This window comes from Vanellus vanellus (genome assembly GCF_965231255.1).
Source record: "Vanellus vanellus genome assembly, chromosome: 6".
NCBI lineage: Eukaryota > Metazoa > Chordata > Aves > Charadriiformes > Charadriidae > Vanellus > Vanellus vanellus.
Window position 1 is genome coordinate 14,881,485 of NC_138911.1, and position 19,769 is coordinate 14,901,253.

At 38.6% G+C, this 19,769-nt stretch overlaps 1 protein-coding gene across 1 annotated transcript in view; it reads right to left on the bottom strand.

Annotated features, from left to right (window-relative positions):
- SOX6 (SRY-box transcription factor 6) overlaps nt 1–19,769 on the bottom strand; it is a 230,448-nt gene that overhangs the window by 132,551 nt on the left and 78,128 nt on the right. The window contains exons 4-5 of the mRNA XM_082485970.1: nt 11,890–12,062; nt 8,267–8,335 (exon numbers count right to left, since the gene is read on the bottom strand). Of these exons, the coding sequence (XP_082342096.1) occupies nt 8,267–8,335; nt 11,890–12,062 (242 nt within the window). The remainder of the gene's footprint in view (nt 1–8,266; nt 8,336–11,889; nt 12,063–19,769) is intronic.

Here is a 19,769-nt window from a genome sequence, read left to right on the forward strand (position 1 = left end):
CATGGTTGTCAATCACAAAAATCCTCACTGAAAAAGTAACTAATTAGAAATGAAAGGCCAATATCCTACACGGTTTCTGTCAGTCCTGGGATACGTTTCAATGTAATGCTGATGTAAGACCTGAAAAAGAGCTGGTGTGCCCAAAAGGTTGCTCATTTTTTCCAACATCTATTTGTCTAATAAAACAAATTACGTCCCCCCAACCCCCTGCCTTGTTTATATCTTTGATATTCCAACCGCAATGCTAATATTCTAAGTCCTTCCTGGTATGAGGAGGTCAATTCCGCAAAGCCTACTTATGTGAGTAACACTTAGATATAGAAGTCATCAAATACTGGCTATGCAAGTATTACTCAAGCAAATACAACTTCACAGGATCAGCCCTGTTGGTAGGTTGCCAGTTGGCTCGATTTCTGCTCCCAGTTATCCATTTTAGTTTGTGCACATGCCACTTAGGAAGGAAACTGGTTTTCTGTGCCGGAGCAAATACTGCATTATTATTGCACTATTCCAAATATTGCAATATTACAAATATGGCATTATGCAGACTGACAGAGGGGGTGATGCCCACCTGTACTACTAGAGGAATAGCAGCAGAGGGGTTCAGAGGGGCACAATCTCTGCCAAAGTCTTTGGGAGCTAGAGCAGGGTGCCTGGATCAGCAAGCACTGAGGCTGACGCAGCATGTCGCTCCACGCTTGGGCGGAACGGGCAGACCACCAGCTGAGAGTGACCCCTGGGCAGCAGTACAGGTGGGAAGCAAATATTTGCTTGATCCTCTCTGTTATTCAGAAGCTGGTTATAATCTGCCCCTAAATTAACAGGGCTCAAATCTGAGGCCCTTCTGTAAGCAAAGGCTGTAGAACGAGTGGTTGGGCTCAATAGAATCAATGAGATCTTAGCCCCTGGCTTTGACAGAGGCACGGCTGAGAACAAGCCCTTAAGCCGCTGGCGAGATTGCAACGCAGCACGCCCCGAGTGAACGAAGCAGCAGTACTTGAACTGGGGAGTATGGATGCCTGGGCCTTCATTTCCAATTTTAAAACAGACGTGGGAGAGGGAAAGTGGGAGGGCAGCTACTATCATTTCCTGCACCAACATGAGCCTGAGAAACAATGGCATTTACTTTGGTTTAACTAATTTCCACACATCGGATCATGTTCGGCACCCGTGTGCCAAAGTCCTATTCTTCAAGTCTGTTGAAATATCACTTTCCGAAACATGTGTGCTAACATTTGGCCAACACCACCACAAGATCATTTTATTAACTTGTAGCTCATTTCATAGACTGCTGCTCATGTTGCTAACATATGCTATTCTACCATTTACTGCTCTATAATTAGAGAAGTCATATGAAAGAGATACACAAGGCTTAATTTTTGCATTAAATACAATTTGTTTAGACTCGTGTAGGCGAAATAAAGCTATTTAAAAGAAAAAAACCCACATATAGTGAATTAGAAAACTGCAAGAAAGCTAATTTAACTCTTAGAGGGTGACAGTAAAATTTTTTTAAAACCCACTCCCTCACCTCAAGACTGCACACGGTTTTAAGGATTGTGTTGAGAGTCAAATCCAGAACTACTTTCTGCTTTGCCAAGGTAAATCTTGTTTCTGAGGCTGAGGGCCTCAGGGGCAGAGCAACTAGCAGGATTGTTGCAAATGGGGGACCAAGGTGCAAGACCAGAAGCTTAGGAGTAGCACAGGAGGGGTGAACCTTTAGCACAGTGCGTCTTTTTGCTTAGGCCACCACCAGGCTGTCATGCCAAAGCATTTTTAGTATGGAAGAGGCCAAATAAAAGATAAGGAGCATCACCAGGGTATTTATTAAAGCGTGGGCTGCTCAGAGAAGGTAAGGATCCCACATCGTCTTCCCACACAGCTGACAGAGAAAATTCCAAGCCAGCCAGCCACGAAGATGGCTTTTGTTGGAAAAAGCTGGCCCACGATAGACTTTTTGCTTGGGTAATTATCAAATAAGGGCTTTAGAACTCCTTTATAGGCCACTATGTAATAATAAATAAAATATGAAACATTTGACTTTGATGTTTAGCATATTTGTCTTTCTTCCATTGGATCGGTTTCCGTTTTCGCTAAGCAAGTTATGAGCTGGACAGAAGCCGTGATGCCAAGCCTACGGCAGAGCCCCGTGGATTTGACTCAGTGACTTAGCAGCCAGCTACACGTTACAGGCGCATTCCTCTCTTCCATGTGCACACAACTGCATTGCAGAAGGGAGTTAGACATAGCTATTTGTTTTTAATACCAAACTGTTAAAATAGAAAAAGAAAAAGAAAAAGAAAAAGAAAAAGAAAAAGAAAAAGAAAAAGAAAAAGAAAAAGAAAAAGAAAAAGAAAAAGAAAAAGAAAAAGAAAAAGAAAAAGAAAAAGAAAAAGAAAAAGAAAAAGAAAAAGAAAAAATATAGCAATGACAGCTGGGAACCAATTCATAAGCAAACGGGAATTTAAGGGAAATGTATCCTTTCTACTGTAAATTAATAAACTACAGCTATAGTTTATTAAGCCACCACAATAATTTACATTTTCTACTGCCATAATCTTGACTGCTTATAAATTACAGTAGTTTTACCTATTCTTTAATCCAGAAACATCATTATTAAAATGTTTGATGCAGGCTACAGTGCATCTATCATTACTTGTAAAAGTTAATTAGATTAGATAAAAGAAATAATTAGATTTGCATTTTTATCCTGGTTTTAAACTTCCAAAGAAGATCACAACAGTGTGCCTGTGGGCAATTAAAAACAGCATACACCAGTGAAATATAAAGGCAAAAAAAGGTCTGTTTTTCCTGGCTAATTCATGATTGAAGATACAATTACAAAATATTTTAAGGGTTTGCTGAAGCTGGGGGCTATTCCTAGACTTCTAAGCTTTGTTTATAACTCTCGCTCTCTTTCAAGGGAGTATCTGATCTGCGTACACTGCCAATAGAAGTATCAAATTGCTTTCAATGGCTTTATTTGGTCCTGTGCAGAGCTTGCTGGAAGGGGATCAGTTTCATGATCAATAAAAAAAAAAAAAAAAAAAAAAAAAGAAAAGAAAAAAAGGTGGGGGAGAATATTCCCTAGTGCCAGAACAGTAGCACTGCAATTGCTTTTTGCTTGTCAATGCTAAATACAGTTTACAAAGAGAGACAACCTCAGAGAGCGTAACTGAACTGACAATAACTAGATGCCAGCTTGTGCGTTTTCAGCAAGCTCGCTGCAAAGAGCTTTAACCTGTCTCCAGAAGGCAATAAATGAAAGGTTCGGCTCTTAAAATTGGAGGTCAGTTACATACTTAATGATGAAGCATATCTTTAAATCTATTTCTACTATTATTATCCTAGCAAAAAATTAATTAACCAGGTCAGGGAGGCCATGAAGGCTAATGTGGAATGTAATTATTCCTGATCTTTAGACATGTACTTCACATAAAGAGATAGTCCTTATTCAGCTCACCAGGTACCTGAATTGTCAGTAGTTAATCATGGAGAAGAAGAGAGACTCATTGGTTCAGCCTCTTAAGTTTTAAGTATGATTCGAATGATTCCTATTCAAGGACAGTTTAAATAGTTGTAATTTTTATGTTACTGTTCTTTTGTTTGTTTACTATCACAGTAATCATGTTCACTCTTTTTGACTGAAACAGAAAATGCAAGAACATTTATATGAAACTACAACAGCATGAATGTATAGATTAAAACTAGAAAAAAATTACTATTAGGAGTAATTTCTAGTGGCTGAATTAAAACAGAATACTTATGAGAGCAGAGGAAGCCAGTTTTTCTATGCAATGGAAATCATTCTGATTCAAACAGAAAAGGAAATGCTCTGCAATGGCACTGAGCGTAGTAGAGAGGAATAAGGTGAAGGGAAATGGATGAAAGCAGTTTGGACCAGCTCTCACTGTAATACCCATCACAAGTTTTTCAGCAAAGCTCAACAACCAGTGTCCCTTTTAAAGATTTCAGACACAATTTAGGACTTGCCCTAACAAAGCCTGCCCACCGGAGGGGGGAAGCCTTCAAACTTTCATCCCTTAATTTCCCCCCACACACAGTAGGGAAATCCCGGAGCAACGTGCTCCAAGCATCAGTGTGATGCAACCCCTTCCTCAGCTGGACGCGGTGGGGTCAGAGGCAGGCCCTCAGTCTGAAAGGACTGAATTCTGGCAGCGAGGCATTGAGTTCACAGGGATTTCAGGGCCTCAAGTGGTTCTCAAGCTTGGAACCATTCTAGCGATGCAAGCCTCCCCTTCTTCCAATGGAGTCTTATCTTCATAGTGTACCACCAAATTCCCCCTTTAAACAGCTTTTTCCCTTATCCCTAGAGGTTTTCCCTTTCACAGCACAGGCTAAGAGATGTCCTTGAAATAGTCTCAATTTGTCCCTTCTAGTTTAAGAAAGAACACTTTTTATCAAAGCAAAAAGAAAGTTCTTTTAAAAAAATTGAGTCAACCTGGAGACTGATCTGTGAGCTCTTACTTGCCCTACAGTATTTTCTCAACCTTATTTCAACTAAAAGCACTGATTTCTCTGCACAACTTTGCAGAACAAAGAACTTAATTTGGCATACTAGATTTCCTCCCATCTCCAAGGTTGCCTCTGTAGAAGAGCGTTTATGAGCATTATGAACATTTGAGCTGAAAAAGTAATAATACACCGCATTTATTTGAAATTTTTCCTACAAGATTCTCAAAACACTACATTTGAATTGAGGAACAAGAAACCATTTGCCAAAGTTCAGATAATCAGAGACAGAACTGAGAACAACTCCAGATTCCCACTACCTTTAGCTGACAGACAAAACTGCTTTGCCCAACACGCACACCCTGGAAGTAACCTTAGCTTCACTCAGAAAACATGAGACGATTACGCAGAACATTTAATGACCTCAGTACTCTTGAAATACCTATGTTGTTTTCACATGCTAAGCCTAGCTAATGTCCTCTTTGCTCACAGATTGTTGTCAAAGTTTTGGATGTATAACAAGCCTGAAGTAAGGTGCTCCAGTAAATGGTTTAAAAACAAAACAAAAAACAACTAAATGAAATAAGGCGTTAAAATTATTAAATAAACAAATAATATACAACACAATGTAAATAATAAATACCAAATAATGAAAATTCTCAGTACATTAACCCAGTAGGTATCCAGGGAAAGATGGTTTTGATTTAATATGAATTATTTCCACTTAAATACACCGTTGACAGAAATCTTGTAAGCCCCATCTAAAGTGCTTTCTAATTGTTAGAATGGTTAAATAAACTGGATGCACTTATTCACAGAAATTATTGTTTGAGAATTAACACTGTGCCTCAGAAGATGACAGTGGTACACTGTGTATGTCTCGTGATGAAAACATTGCATCAGCAATGCCTCACTCCTGCATCCTGGAGGACATACTGTACTTATTTCAAGTAGTTGTGCTGTGAATAGGCCCATGCCCAGATGGAACTGGCACCTGTGCTACTTATATTTTGTAATCTTTTCAAAAGGGGAGTGGCAGGGAAGAGTACTATTGTTTTCCCACGCATACAAAGTATAGACAAAAATCCACACCATTTTATATAAGTAATCGCTGTTTCCTGAAAAGGGTTGATCAAGAGTGTCTTTGAACAAATGCACCTTCTGAATAAAATCGAGTTAGTTATTGGGGATGCAGTTTCGAATTCTGCCAAGCCCCAAACTAAACTGAGAATGTAAATGTTTATTGGAAAACTGGCTTTTTCCCCTCGAGGCTCAGAGAGAGAGATTCACCTCATCTCACTTCAGATGTCTACTTTAGAGGCATCGGCATACGTATCCTTTTTAGTTAATGGAGAGAAACAGCCATTTTAGGGAACAATTCATCTGACATATTTTAAGTGTCTACTTTAGGACAAGATGAATTGCATCCTAAAACTATTCACTCTGCTTCTCTCTGTTCACTATAAAAACAATCTGAATAATTAATTGAGACAGATTCTACACTGCAGTTATCTACTTTTGGTATGATTAATTCCACCCAGAGTCACCAGCGAGGCTTCAGTATCGGTACTGCGGTTTCCTGGGAAGATGCTGGGAGGGGACCTGGGCGAACCGGCACAGCACTGTATCTCTCGCCTGCCTCCTGGTTTGCCTCCATCCCACCTATAGCCCTTAGGGAGCTACAGGTCTCAACAAACTGCAACACTCATAACCAATTCAATAGCAACAAACCTATTACGAACTGCAGAGGCGACTTAGCAACTAACTTCTCTCCCAAGCAACCTCTGCTTAGCAAGTCCGCCACAGAATTAAGAAAGAACAAATAAACAAAGAAGAACCACTTGGCTCACAAGCAAATGGACTATGTAAGCTGGTATTTAGCCCAGGAAACAATCTCCTAACAAACTTTTTTTCAGTAATCTCCATGTAAGATCAATGTATGTTTGAGGTGGCATCTGCCCAACACACCTAGTGCTTCATGCTGGAGTCTACGATGTTTCTTGGGCAATGAGATTCCCACTACCAATCTGGCTAACGAGCTGGGAAAGGAAACAGTCCTCACTGCCTCAAATACACTGATTACATTCACATAAATATAAGGATAAATAAAGAGGCCAAACTACCGAGGAACTATGGAATAAGAGTAGCTTATATTGGCAAGAATTTTGAAATAAATACAGGGAAAGATGACCAAGAAATAATCTAGCTCACATGAACAGAACAATCGTTAAAACACTTCTTTGCAATATACGTTTAGGAAAGGATGGGAAAGAAAACTTGCGGAGGGTTCAGCACTATGTAAGATGAAAATCGTGACTGAACAAGAAAATGAACTTGCAACCTATTCTAAAATGAACCTGCAACCTATTCTGAAATGAACCAGCAGCCTATTCTAAGACTGCGTTTCTCTGGAGTTAGTGAAAGGGTAAAGCTACTGGAAAGCATCGAGTGAGCTGAAACATAAAGTACCTTTAAAGTTTTTACTGCAGAGCAGGATACTTCCCAGTGAAACATACCCACATTCTCCAAATAGGAACAAAAACTACCTGGTTACGATCCCTCTTTCTGTGTCCTAATTTTTAAAGGATTTTAAAAAATTGGAAATTTCTCATGCAAATAACTGTTCTGTTTAGCAGACTCAGCTATGTTTCAGTCTCAGCTCTTATGCCAAGGAAATATTTTTTTATATGATTCTTTGTTTTCTGAAGTCAGACTTGCAAATAACACTTAGAGAAGATGGTGCATTTCTTCCTTTCACTATTCTCACGTCTCTTTCATCCTTTATGTACACCTAGCATGAACAGGCAGTGTTCCAATAGGCAATGACAATAATGGTGCTTTAAAATTCAATTGTGTCTCTCATCCCAGGTACCAACACATTTATATATGTCAATTAAACTCCTTAAAGTATAACTGAAACCGCACTACAATATTTGCAAAAGCATTTACAAAAATTCCTTTGGGATGAAGGAAGGAAAAACTTCACTTTTGGCATCTAGTAACATGGCAATCAGCTGTTAAAAGTTAAAAACCAGATAGTCCAAGCTTATAAGAAATGATTGGCAGCACAATCATCTGTCAGACCAAACCGAAATATTTAAATCAAAGAAAAAGCCCATGGAAATGCTTTCAAACAAACTGGGAAGCAGAGAAAGTAATACAGTCACATGTCAACAATGCCTCTACCTACATGTCACTCCCTACCCACATATATTCGCACAAAATTGAACCTGGTTCTGAGTACAAGTACACATAATTGAATACCTCCAGACCACTGCCAGATCCACGACGGTACAGTTACTCCAAAGGTACATGGGACACATATACCTGTGAATCTTTGCACATGAGCAGACTGGTCCCAGAGACTTAGTACAGTCTCAGTGTCTATTACCTTATTCTATAGCTGTTTGCTTTAGTTAATGAAATGGAAAACATTCTTCTGAACTTCTTCTAAAGCCAATTTTGCCTTTGTAGAATAAGGAATTCTATAAACAATGATTGAGACTTTGCTTTTACTTCACACAATACAAGTCAAACTGATTGCAGATTTCAGAATTAAATGACAAGATTTAAGAAATAGTTCATAACTTTCAGAAGAAAATTCTGCTTGTTAAAGTAAAGCTTTCCACCAAAAAGATGTTTGACAATAATTTTCTAAGACACAAAGACCCTCCGTAAAGAGCACCTTTACTGAGGCTTGTTAGTAAAGCATGCGGCTGCTTTATTTTAGATCCTTCCCTCTCCAGAAATGGAATTTAAGTACAATCAGAAGAGAGCAATAAAACACACTGACCTGAATTTGCTGCTGCAGTAGATTGATTTTGTGCTGCTGTTGCAGAAGTTGCTGCTGTTGTCTTGCAATCTATTAGAAATAAAATTGCCATTAAATTAAAACAGTAATATTGAAACTTCATTATTTTTGAGTGAAAAACATCTTATTAGTTATTCTTTATTATATATTTATTAAGCATATTTTATTTTTTTTTTAATGAAGGATATTTTGGAGGTATCTGTATATGTGACGTAAACATTTTAAATATAAATGCAACATAAAAATCTAGTTAGCCAATAAGAAATATGTATTTTAAGCACTTAGGCCTCAACTCTGCAAAGCATAAAAACATGGGTTTAGCTATGTCCATGTGAATAATCTCATCACTATTCAACAAAGCATTTAAGCCTGTGGTGATCTTCGACTATGATGCATTACTGTTAGCTACAATGGGAATGAAACACATGCTTAAAATGAAGTGCTTTGCTGAATGGGGATGGGATTACTCAGGTGCTTAAGGTTAAACACACATTTTCCTGCTTTGCTGAACTGGAGCCTTAGCTAGTATTTATAGATGTTTCACTATTCAGCACAAGCTCCTAGGGCAAGCTTCTCTAACTTCATTCACAATGAGCAGCACGTTACTTCTCTTGGAAATCACAAAGTCTTCCTTGGAACTACTCAAGGATGTAAGGTCTCATTCTGTGTAAAAGCAGTACCTCATGCTCAGTAACTCACCCTCAACACAACTCTGTGAAATATGTAGATATTCCTACTCTCATTCGGTAGACTCAGTAAGGGATCTGGAGGGTAAAGGTTCACTGTAACCCTTCTTTAACACAGGTGGAGAGAAGCCAGTGTTCAGGGCAGGGAGTGCGAAGAGACTAACGAGAGAGAATCTGACCCAGACACACCCCCAGCCTCGATTCCCACAGACCCTCCAAAATCCGCATGCAAGAGCAGCAGGGAAATAGGATCCTGCCCTCAGACCGCAGAGCTGCTCCCTGCAATGGGTAACATGGACTGCAGCTACGGGGGGAGAAGCTGCAGGGAGCTGGGGGAACAACAGGACTTCAGCTTTAGAAGTGCAACTGTGCAGCAGACTGAAACGAGGACAAGATTTGTGTTTCCTGGAAACCCCGGCCTCAGCACTTCTGCTACCTTCATTTCTTAAGTATAATTTCCCCTCCTATAAATATTTATCTAGAGCAGAGGAAGCACTTAAAATAACAAGAAGTTGGTGACAAAGGTAACTTTGTCACTCGATTCCACTGTTTCGGCTTTCACAAAAGTCCTCCTGGTCTCCTTCCCCACCATCTTCCGAGTTATAAATAGAGAAAGCTAAGTAAAATGTTTTTATGATAAGAGATACAGAAATGTAGCGAGGCTGATTTGGCAATGAACAATCACATAGTTTTAGTGCAAATTGTTCAGATTAACACATCAGGAATCTGCAGTTACATATTAACATCTTGTAATTGTGCACACACAGAGATCAAGTCTGTCATTTCCTTAATCTCTCACTTTATCACCTGAAACAGCGCTGTCGGGTTTTTCACTGCTACAGTTAAAATTCACTTTTGTACGGGAGACCAACACAAAATTCATAGATATTTTAAGCCTTGCATATGGGCTCAAAGAGACAAATTGAGGTCTGTGTGATTCTGGGGCCTGATCAAGGCCTAGTGCCGCAAAGAAAAGAATCAAGCAACCATCATAGCCCACTACACTGATGCTTTTACCAGGGATCAAACTCCCATTACGAGCCTGGTGTTCAAACATTTCTGGATAAATCTCCCAGTAAAGTCAATAAAAATATGTTGAACGAAGACTGAAGAAGCAGGCCCTGGTCTGCTAGTGAAAAGGGTAGTTCAAACAGAGCCAGCCGCCCGCATGCCCAGATAACCTAGGGGCAGCTCCTAGGACCTCAGGTCACCTATTGTCAGTTCAGTGGTCAGCAATAGCATCTACGCTTGGAAAAGCGACTCTAATGGTAACTGCTACAGACAATATTTTAAAACCTGTATGAGTGCTTGAGTTACTATTTTGAGTGAGTAAGAGTCCAATTGTGCTATTCCATCTTAGAAATGTAGGACTTGTCACTAAAGATAAGCTCTGTCAGGTTTATGTCCACATTGTCCCTGCTGCTAACATCTCTGTGAAGGCAATAGAAAGATTATCATGATATTCAGCTTCAGAAAGGAATTATTTGTAATTTCACACTGAAATCAGACACTGCATGGAGCTGTATCATGGGTCATGCCTTGCAAGTGCTGTATCTTTTTCCGCAGATAGACAGTATACTATGTCCAGAACTGTTTGGAGCTGCTGGTGTCCTGGCTGCTACTTAACATGGCAAGCTATAGCCAAGGCGAGGATGAGATCTTTGTTTACATGTGCAAAGGCACTGATCTGCCGGAGTTCAGACTGCTTGTGAACAGCTTTTTGTACCTGTATGTACAATATAGTACTATTTGAATAGGCATTTTGTGATGAAAACCAGAAATATACCATGAGGCACCTAATGTCAGTGGTTCCTCTTAAATGGAACAGTACTGTAATAGAAAAAGTATCCAATACCCCGCAATGCAATTGCCATAGCATAGTCTTGATGTATAGCCTTGACACAGTAAAGTAGGGTACACAAGCACCATGTGGCTCAAATTCTGAATTTTATTTGCCTATCGGTTGAGCTACATACTCGCTTCATTGAGCATGACAACCTAGTTTTAAGTGTCATTTAATTTTCATTTTGAAATATAATTACAAAGTGTTCACTGTAAGATATCACTCGTCTGCAAATGTGTCAAGATTAATTTGTGCTAGCTTATTCACAAGTGTCAATAGTTAATTACTGTGTCATCTCTGGATGGCTAAATGACATTCTAACTTCTGATTTTTTACAGTGTTCCTTTATGTTATTTTCCATTAGGGGATGAGTCCATATTCCTACATGTGGGCAAATACTCAAGCACATAAAATATCAGACGTCACAACTCATTAAAATCAACAGAGCATATATTGCTGTATATATCCTATAAAATACATTTAACTGAAAAGATAATTCTAGTAATAATGTCAGATTCCTAAAAACCACACATTAATTTGTATCTGTCTGATCTAATGCCTAGGGGACTAGTGTACGGGATCACTGTTGTTACACTTTTGTGCAATGAGAAAAGGACAGCTCTTTGGACAACTGCATCTTAAAACAAACAAACACCTAAACAAAACCCAAACACAACTCGAACAAACAAATCAAACCTTACTTGTAGAAGATGTTTGAAGGTTTGAGGATGCTTAAGGCTTTTTATCAATTATTTTCTTGTCAAAAAGAGGAGGAGTTAAATAGTGGTTATAGTCAGGCTAATTTGTAACTCCCCAAAATTGCGTCTCAGGGCAAGAAACAAGAACTGTGAAATCTATCAAATGCCATTTATTCTAGGAAAGAAATTATTTGAATGTCCCCACCCACTTTTTTTTCCAGGGTCCTATAATATTTCCTCTTTGTGGAAAAAGACGTAATTTCTGAAGATATTTAAGCTCTTTAACAAAAAAGATGAAAGGAAACGCCAAGCAGAACAGTGTTTATGATAAGCATTCTGCATGAAATGCTTTCACAGGTTTCTTTTTTGGAGCCTCACCTGTTCTTGCTGTTGGCGAGCAAGGTCCATTTGCTGCCGTTGTTTTTCAATTTGTGAGGCTGCCAGCTTTTTCTGTTCGTCATGGGCAGCCAGGAGCTGCTCCCGTAAGCTGATCAGCTGGGTGATCATAGTAGAGAGCTGTCGCTCTTTTTCTGCCAGGCTTTCTGGTGTACCTAAATGTGCAGGAAAGATATACTGTAAATATGAGATAGACAATAGTTACCAAGCAATAGTCACCAAAAAATGGCTGAATCACCAACATGCTTATTTCCAGTGGCAGCCTGACTACGTATTTTACTAACAAATCCCCAAAGAATCTAGCACATAGCTTTGCTGTGCTCTAAGCAGAGGACGACACAACAAAAATCGGAGCAGAAAAGATATAGAGTATTTCTTTTTTTCTGACAGGAGTAATTAACGATGCCCTGTGTACAAATCCCTATATCTTTCCCATCTAAATCTGCCCAGCGTGATAAATACACTCACAGTTTATTAGACATAATTTTCCTTCACTTTATATATGTTGTTGGTTTTTTCCCCCAAGTATGTAAAAATGCTAAAAAAAAAATATTAAAAGATGCTGTTCAGTGGAAGAAGCAGTTTAATAGCTTATTGATCATTTCTCTAAAATACCCGTATATCTGGTTCATTTGGGTAAATGTAAGCTTTGGTTATGGGATGCATATTAAAAATGAGCTCTACTTGTCCCTAAGAGAAATGCCCAACCTGAGAAAATGGCTTAAAAATTTTCATTTAACTTTCAAAGTTTACTCTACAGAGAGCACTTAATTAATATGAAACTACGGTACATTTATTCTTTGCACTAATGATGCTTAATGGTCTGTTTATGGGTAAATTGCATGGGTCTCCTAAGTAGGGTCCTTTTGCAAATCAATCCAAAAATATCCCGTCTTATGTTTGAACATATTACTCTGTCACAAACAGCAATGTCAGCTACTATATTCAAGCCATACACTGTGTTTCCTTGTGTGAGCATCTCAGACCCACCGCCCTATAAGACATAACATAACTACAGTAAGTTATCAGTTCAGGAATATTGGAAGAGTATCTGAAAGAGGGTTTACAGTCAGAAATGGGATAAATAAAGCAATTTTATGTTGTACAGGAGAACTGAGAGTTCGACAAGAAGCAAACGAAATCAAGAACTGGTCAGGTCTGTAATCTGCCACAATAATATAAGTGGCACAAAAGAGAGGGTATTCACATGCTTCCCTTCCTCCATTCACAATAGAGGACTGTGATAAAGAAGTCATAGGACTTTTGAAGAGGAAGAAAAAGTGTGAGGAACAGGACTTGAAAGAGAATAGAGAAACCATCACCAAAATTACGACCTCACTTTCTTCCCAGGAGTAGGATGGATATCTTCTAGGAAAGAGAAGAAAGAGGTTGACAGGTTTCATAAGGAGAGGGAAGACAAAACAGACTCCTGCCAAGTAGGTGACAAACCCAAGAAGCTCTACTTCTTACATCGTTCTATGATGGGACCAATATTATTCTTAAACAGTCTCATTTGCAAAAGCAGCCTACAAGAAAACCTCCGCTTTTTATTGAAAAAGAAACTGCATGTGTTAAGTCATTCACTCTAAATAAAGTAAACTCCCAGAAACAAATGGTACCTGTTTTTCTGTACATTTCTTAATTGCATTGAACAACATAAAGTACTGAAAATATTCACTTTCTTAGCCACTATTAATTAGCTTAGTTTTAAAAGAGTCTGCAACAAACTGGTGTTTCAGTACCCTGTAATGCCCAATCTTAATTCAGTATACGTGTGGCACAGGCCTCCAGACAAGGAAAAATTAGTAACTTCTGTTGTGGTAGAAGTTTTAGAAATGCTTAGCAATTTTCTTAGTCACAAGTGTGATGGATGCATGAAGTAGAACCTGAAGGACTCCATACTATTCAGACCAACTCATTGCAAAACCTTAGTGTGACATGCACGACTGAAGCAATAGAAGAGTTCCACGCAAAAGGCTGTTCCAAAACAACAACAAAAAGAAGATTTCTGAAAGTTAGCTTAGTCAGGTATGTGGCCAGGAATATGTCTGCACTGAAGACACTGCCTTGCCAGGATCCGTTAGCTCCACACTGTTGATATCAGTTCCGTTACCTGCAACTTCAGTACAGACTTACCTTAACACTCAAACTGTATTATTCAGTCTTGAAGATTTTGCACCACGGATCAAATGCTATTTAGGCACTTTTGAATATGTTATTGTATACCGAAATTCATTTTCATGGATAAAACACTGTTCTGCCAAAGAAAAACTCCCTTGCTCATCGTGAATGGAAGAGATCAACCACTCCACCTATTTTAGAAACCCAATGGGAAGCAACCTGCTGCCTCAAATGATGCTTATTGCCATCCACTGCCACCTGGGAAACCAGAGCTCGAGACTTTCACATCTGTCAAGCAGATTTGGCATTGTAATGAAGGTTCGTGATCTTACAGTCATAAAATATTTTACACACCCAAAGCAGAGATTAATCTCCTGCTCCATTTCCATATTATTCTATATACTTTGTACTTGCTTCATAATGTGAGTAGAAAGCTACCACAAGGAGCGCCTGCTACGGCTACAAAATTTGATTGTTTTGTTATGAGTAGTCAGAACCATTTGCTATAGTTGCAGCAAATTTGTAACGTCATTTCTTTTTCTTTTTCTTTTTTTTTTTCTGAATTTTATACAATAGCAGGCAGAAGTAACTGTTCTTATTCAGGAATTCATAGTAATTGCTTTTCTTTCCTTTTTCACCCCAGAGAAACACATCTGAAATGAATGACCCCATTTAAAGTACTGTACTCTTTAATTTGTACTGTGCTATGTAACCCAACAACAGAATAGAACTGATGACCACAAAATGTACACTGTGCTCCTGGAAAATAACGAGACCTCCATGAAGCTGCAAGACACCTAACCAAACACTGCTGAAGACAAGAAAAAGCATAAGATGCAGAATGTTGTTGTATGACAGTGTGGAGGGGAGGCATAATTTAATTTTAGAGTGGAAAATCCCAACCATTATTTTTCAGTTTAAATACCAATAAAAACCAACTTGCTCAGAATGCAGACCAGATTGAGCAGATCTGGCTGGGCCAAGAGAGGTCATCAGTAGCTGTGTGCCATCATCATCTGTTTTGCATCCACTTACTGCAGCAAGCAATGAGATTCTTAAACCCATTATCAGTAAATAAACTTCTTCTGCTGACTCAAAAAAAAATCTATAAATAAAATAAAAATATAGCTATCTGTAAAATGTATTTGCCATAAAAACAGATAAAACAAAAAGCTCACTAAAAAATATACAGTAAATATGCCAGCTTCCATAAAATATTATATATCACGGCTCACTCTCTGTTCTAATCCTATTCTCTTACTCCAAAGACAGCAGTGCATTTTTTTTTCCATGGGGTCTTCCTTATCCCCAAAACACATCTGTCTTGAGTTTCTCTCAGATTTGTCAGGTGGATCAGTGCTCCCCAGGGCCTGCTCCATCTGAAGTATTTTAATTTGACTAAACACCTGATTTATTTTATCTCTCCGATGAGAAAGGCAGTTTGTCTTAATAGAGCCTGTCAGCCTACAGTCCCATTCACAGCAATTTACAGGCAGCCAGGGATGCTGGAAAAGAAGAGTGCTGTGATTCTGTATTTTATCCTCCTCCAGAAAGCACCTAAAAGCAGCTATTCACTGCTACTGCATGTGGCATTTTAGAACTGAATTAGCTTTTTATTCAAGTAACTACACTTGTTGTGAATAGCTTATCTGTAAAATTGCTACATTCACTACTGATTTTATTAACCTTTGGCTCTATCACAAAATGGTCTTCAGTTAGGAAAGACCTTTAAAATTGACACATTTTTCTTAGGGGCCTTTATTTCAGTAACTTCAGATATACTGAATTTGATCCATTGACTCCCTTTACCAGCAGCATTTAAAATTTTGAGTGTTGGTGGGAAGTCGATAGTGTTTAAGGACTACTTTTTAAAATGAAAATATAACAGTTAGTCTCATCAAAAGTTCAGAAAAAATATTTTTGATAGCCCTTTGCTTATATATTCTTGCCTTTGTGCTTATAATCATAAACTGAAAAATAATTTGGTTGTAGCAATATTTTAATTTTTCCTTGTGTGCTTCCTGTTTTACCCTTTATTTTTGTATGGATTTGAGCGCAAATTGAGATAAAATGGTCAGATTGAACAGAACTAAGGCATCAAAGAGAACTTTTGAGAAATTCTGGTCACAGGTCAATATAACCAGGAGTGAGAAAATAAAAAGTAGCTATAAATCTGCTGAAAAAGAGAAGAGTTCAACTTGTGGTTTAAAATTACAGTTAGAAAGAATTCTGCTTGTGGCAAAACCCTACCTTTTAAAACTGATCACAGCACCACATGATTTCTGGTACACAAAGTAGTAGAAAGATCATCATATATCTTGTGATGCATTTAATAAAAAATCATAAACATCATCTTGCATTTTATCTACCTAGATTTCTTTAAGCGTTGCAAAAAGAGACTAAAAATCTAGTATCTTGTAAGTATAGATACACAATATAGTTTTTATATCAATCTCTGGTCCACCACCTTACGCTTCTATTACCTCTTACTACATATTCAGTCTACATGCAGATGTAGCTGCCTGTCAACAAACACAGGAGGCTTTTCAATGTTAAATTTGGATCTGTCCTTGTGGCAAGTTGTCATGAGATAGAGGCAGAGTAGTAACTGCTGGTAAGGGGAAAAAATAAGCAGGAAAAACAAAAAATAGACTTCTAGACTTACACAGGATAACTTAGACTAATCTCTTTGACACTCAGCAAAAGAAAACAAGATAAAACCACATATTCTATCAAGTAAATAAAAGACAAAATACTGGAGTCATAAGCAAGCCAAAAATTTACAGACTGATCCAAAGCTCGCTGAAGTAGGATTCTTAGCTGTGACACTAAATTACTGTGGGTTCTTGAATGTGCTTGCCTTAGTTTCCCAATATGTACACAAAGTAAAACACTACCAATCAGAGGTTTTTATGCCTGGTTACTTAATGCTTCTGAAGTGCTTTGAGATCTTTGCATGGAATCTCTACACAGCTGCAAAGTATTATTGGTTCTCTTGAATTCTGTGATTAGTGTAAAGCATGACAACCATCGTGCTTGTTTATGCACTGCATCTAAACTAACTTTTGCCCCATGTACTTACAGGAAATACAAATGAATAAATCACAAATGATTTCTCCTGTTATGTTTTTAGAATAAACACATAGTGTGACTTTTGTGAAATCAAGAGACAGCAATGCAAGAAGAGTGTGGACTTTGCCAGGAACTAAGGGCTTCAAATCACTTAACTGCAATTCCAAAGTATCATCAACCAAAGCAATTCAACCAACAATCAAAAATGATTTTGAATCAAGTTAAGCAATTTCAGCATTAAAAAAACCAAACAAAAAAAACAGAAAGCCTTTATGAATCAATTCCTCTATTAGTTTGTGGGTTTTTTTTTTAATGGACATTGTTTGAAAAGAAAGCAAAAATACAATGCTAGACATAAAAGAAAGTGTATTTGATCTTAGCTGCCCAGAGATAACCTGGTTAAACCATTCTGTCTAACACGGCATTCTGCAGCACACATCAGATAGGCTGTGATGTCTCTACTTCACAGGCTCTGTCCAGCGTTTAGCATTTACCCTTTTTTGATTGGGTCACCTTTTAAATGCCACAAAATAGGGCAGCAAAAGTCAACAAAAATAAACAGGGAAAACAGAAGAAAGTAACAATCTAATGGAAGGGCTTCGGAGATAAAAGTCACTTTGTGAGGGCTGCCTGACTAAGGAGCCCCCTTGCCATTGCAATAGCATCTAATTTGAGTTCTAACTCCAACAGCAGTTTAAAAAGCTTTCCACTCTAAAGGGCCCCAAGTGCATCATAAAGATAAAGCATTTCAGTAGAAAACAGCCACAAAGACCTCTATTATCTTATCAGTCTTTGGTTACAACAGCTGAACCAATATGACTAAGTTCTGAATTACTTTTTTTTCCCCTCTCTTTTTGTAACATTAGAATACTGGAATTTCTTTATTTCATGATCAGTTAGCAATTGTTGATGTTCCCATATGCTACTGTCCAGTCCTTCGTCAATAAAAAGTTTTATAAATGCTTCCATTGTGCTTTGTAGCATCCCAGTGCAGAAGGCAGCACAGCAAACATGTCCAGCATGCAAACCACACCGGACAGCTTCTCTTCTGAAGGTGTGAGATCCTCCCCCCTCCCCTTATGTCTCAAAATGATTCTGTTTTAAGCTTTGAGCAAAGAAAAATTAGTACCCTATGTCCATAAAGTAACAGTAATTCATACTAGGAACTACTGAAAACATTCTGTAGAGCAAAATCTGTTTGTCAGATTTAGAAAAAAGAAAAAAAAAGGCTTAAGTTAGCTGTGCTTATGAGAAGGATGATAATGCTTTACTGACAATCTGCAGGGTTTTTCCTAATTTCACATATATTAATCCTCAGATGCTTAAGCCATTTTTTAGGTGTTAGCGATTTGAAACTAAGATGAGTTGCAGAACAGGAGAGTTTTAATACACTCCTCAACTTATCATAGGCCAGACTGTCTTTCCTACACTAGCCATAAAATCGCAGTTAGCCGAGCGAAAATGGAATTACCTCCGCGAGGTCATGATGATCCTTCCTTTTTCCATATCAATATGCCCAGAGACAGGTGAGGGAGAGGGCAGGGCCCCCTGGCTGCAGGGCTAGCTGCACCTCCATCACCACAGCCACCTCTCTGCCTCTCTGCGAACTGAGCTGCTGCCACGTCTCACAGCAAACCTCAGGGCTCTGCACACACCACCACGTAGTTTGGCTCATATCGAGGCTTTCATAGAGTCCACACATACGCTTTGCCTACCAGGGGAGACAGTACACGTGCAGAAGAGCAATCCATGTCCAGGTCTCCCCCTGACATTGAGCTGGGGTAGAGACAGGAGTCCCTGGGCCTCACAGTGTCCTCATTTTATCATTGCACCTCTAAGTGTTCAGGTTCGACTGTACCCTATTTGACCATTTAAAGTGTCACACTCGAGGGGTTTTTTTTGCTTCTCAAAAGAATTTGAAGGATTTATCCCTTGTTCAGACTTCAAAAATCACAGAACAAGTTATTCTGCATCAAGAACAAATAAGTCCCAGGAAGGTATACAGTAATCCAGCTGAATATTTCCCCTAACGATTTGCCATCACCTGATGGCAACTGCGGCAGGCTTACCTGCCTTAGCATTTCCCAGCAAATGCTTGTACCTTAGCTTTGCTCCTGCAAATAACAATCTCTGCTGAGACAATGTTTCTTTCATGGCCTTTAAAATGTTTCTTTTTTGATCTCGTGTGTTTTCTGGACTTTTTGTTCTTTCATTGTTTCTTAGAAATTCTCAAGTGTTTCCTGAGGAATCTCTTGTATTCAGAGGTTTTTTCTTGACTGTTTTTCACAACAGTTCTAACCAAAAGAAACCAACATATTCAAAAGAAAGACGCTGCAGTGACTGGACCAATATAAACTCTTCACAAGATACTACCAAACAGCTCCAGAATTGTCAAAGTAATCTGCCAGGCAAAGGATTGGATTGGGTAGTGTCTGGTCAGCTCATGGAGCAGCCCAATGATACGTTGCCCCATTTTTAGGGATATGATGAATCCACAGTTGAGTCCTAAAAAGTAAATCCATGTCAGGAATGTAAGAAAGAATGTGATGTTAGCCAGAGCTTCAACCTCCCCCTCCTCCAAACCGGTGCCCAGAGAAAAGCAGAATTCCAACAAATCTCTTGGACTCCTTACTTTCTTTAACACACGTGAAAAGAACAACTCTATCTGA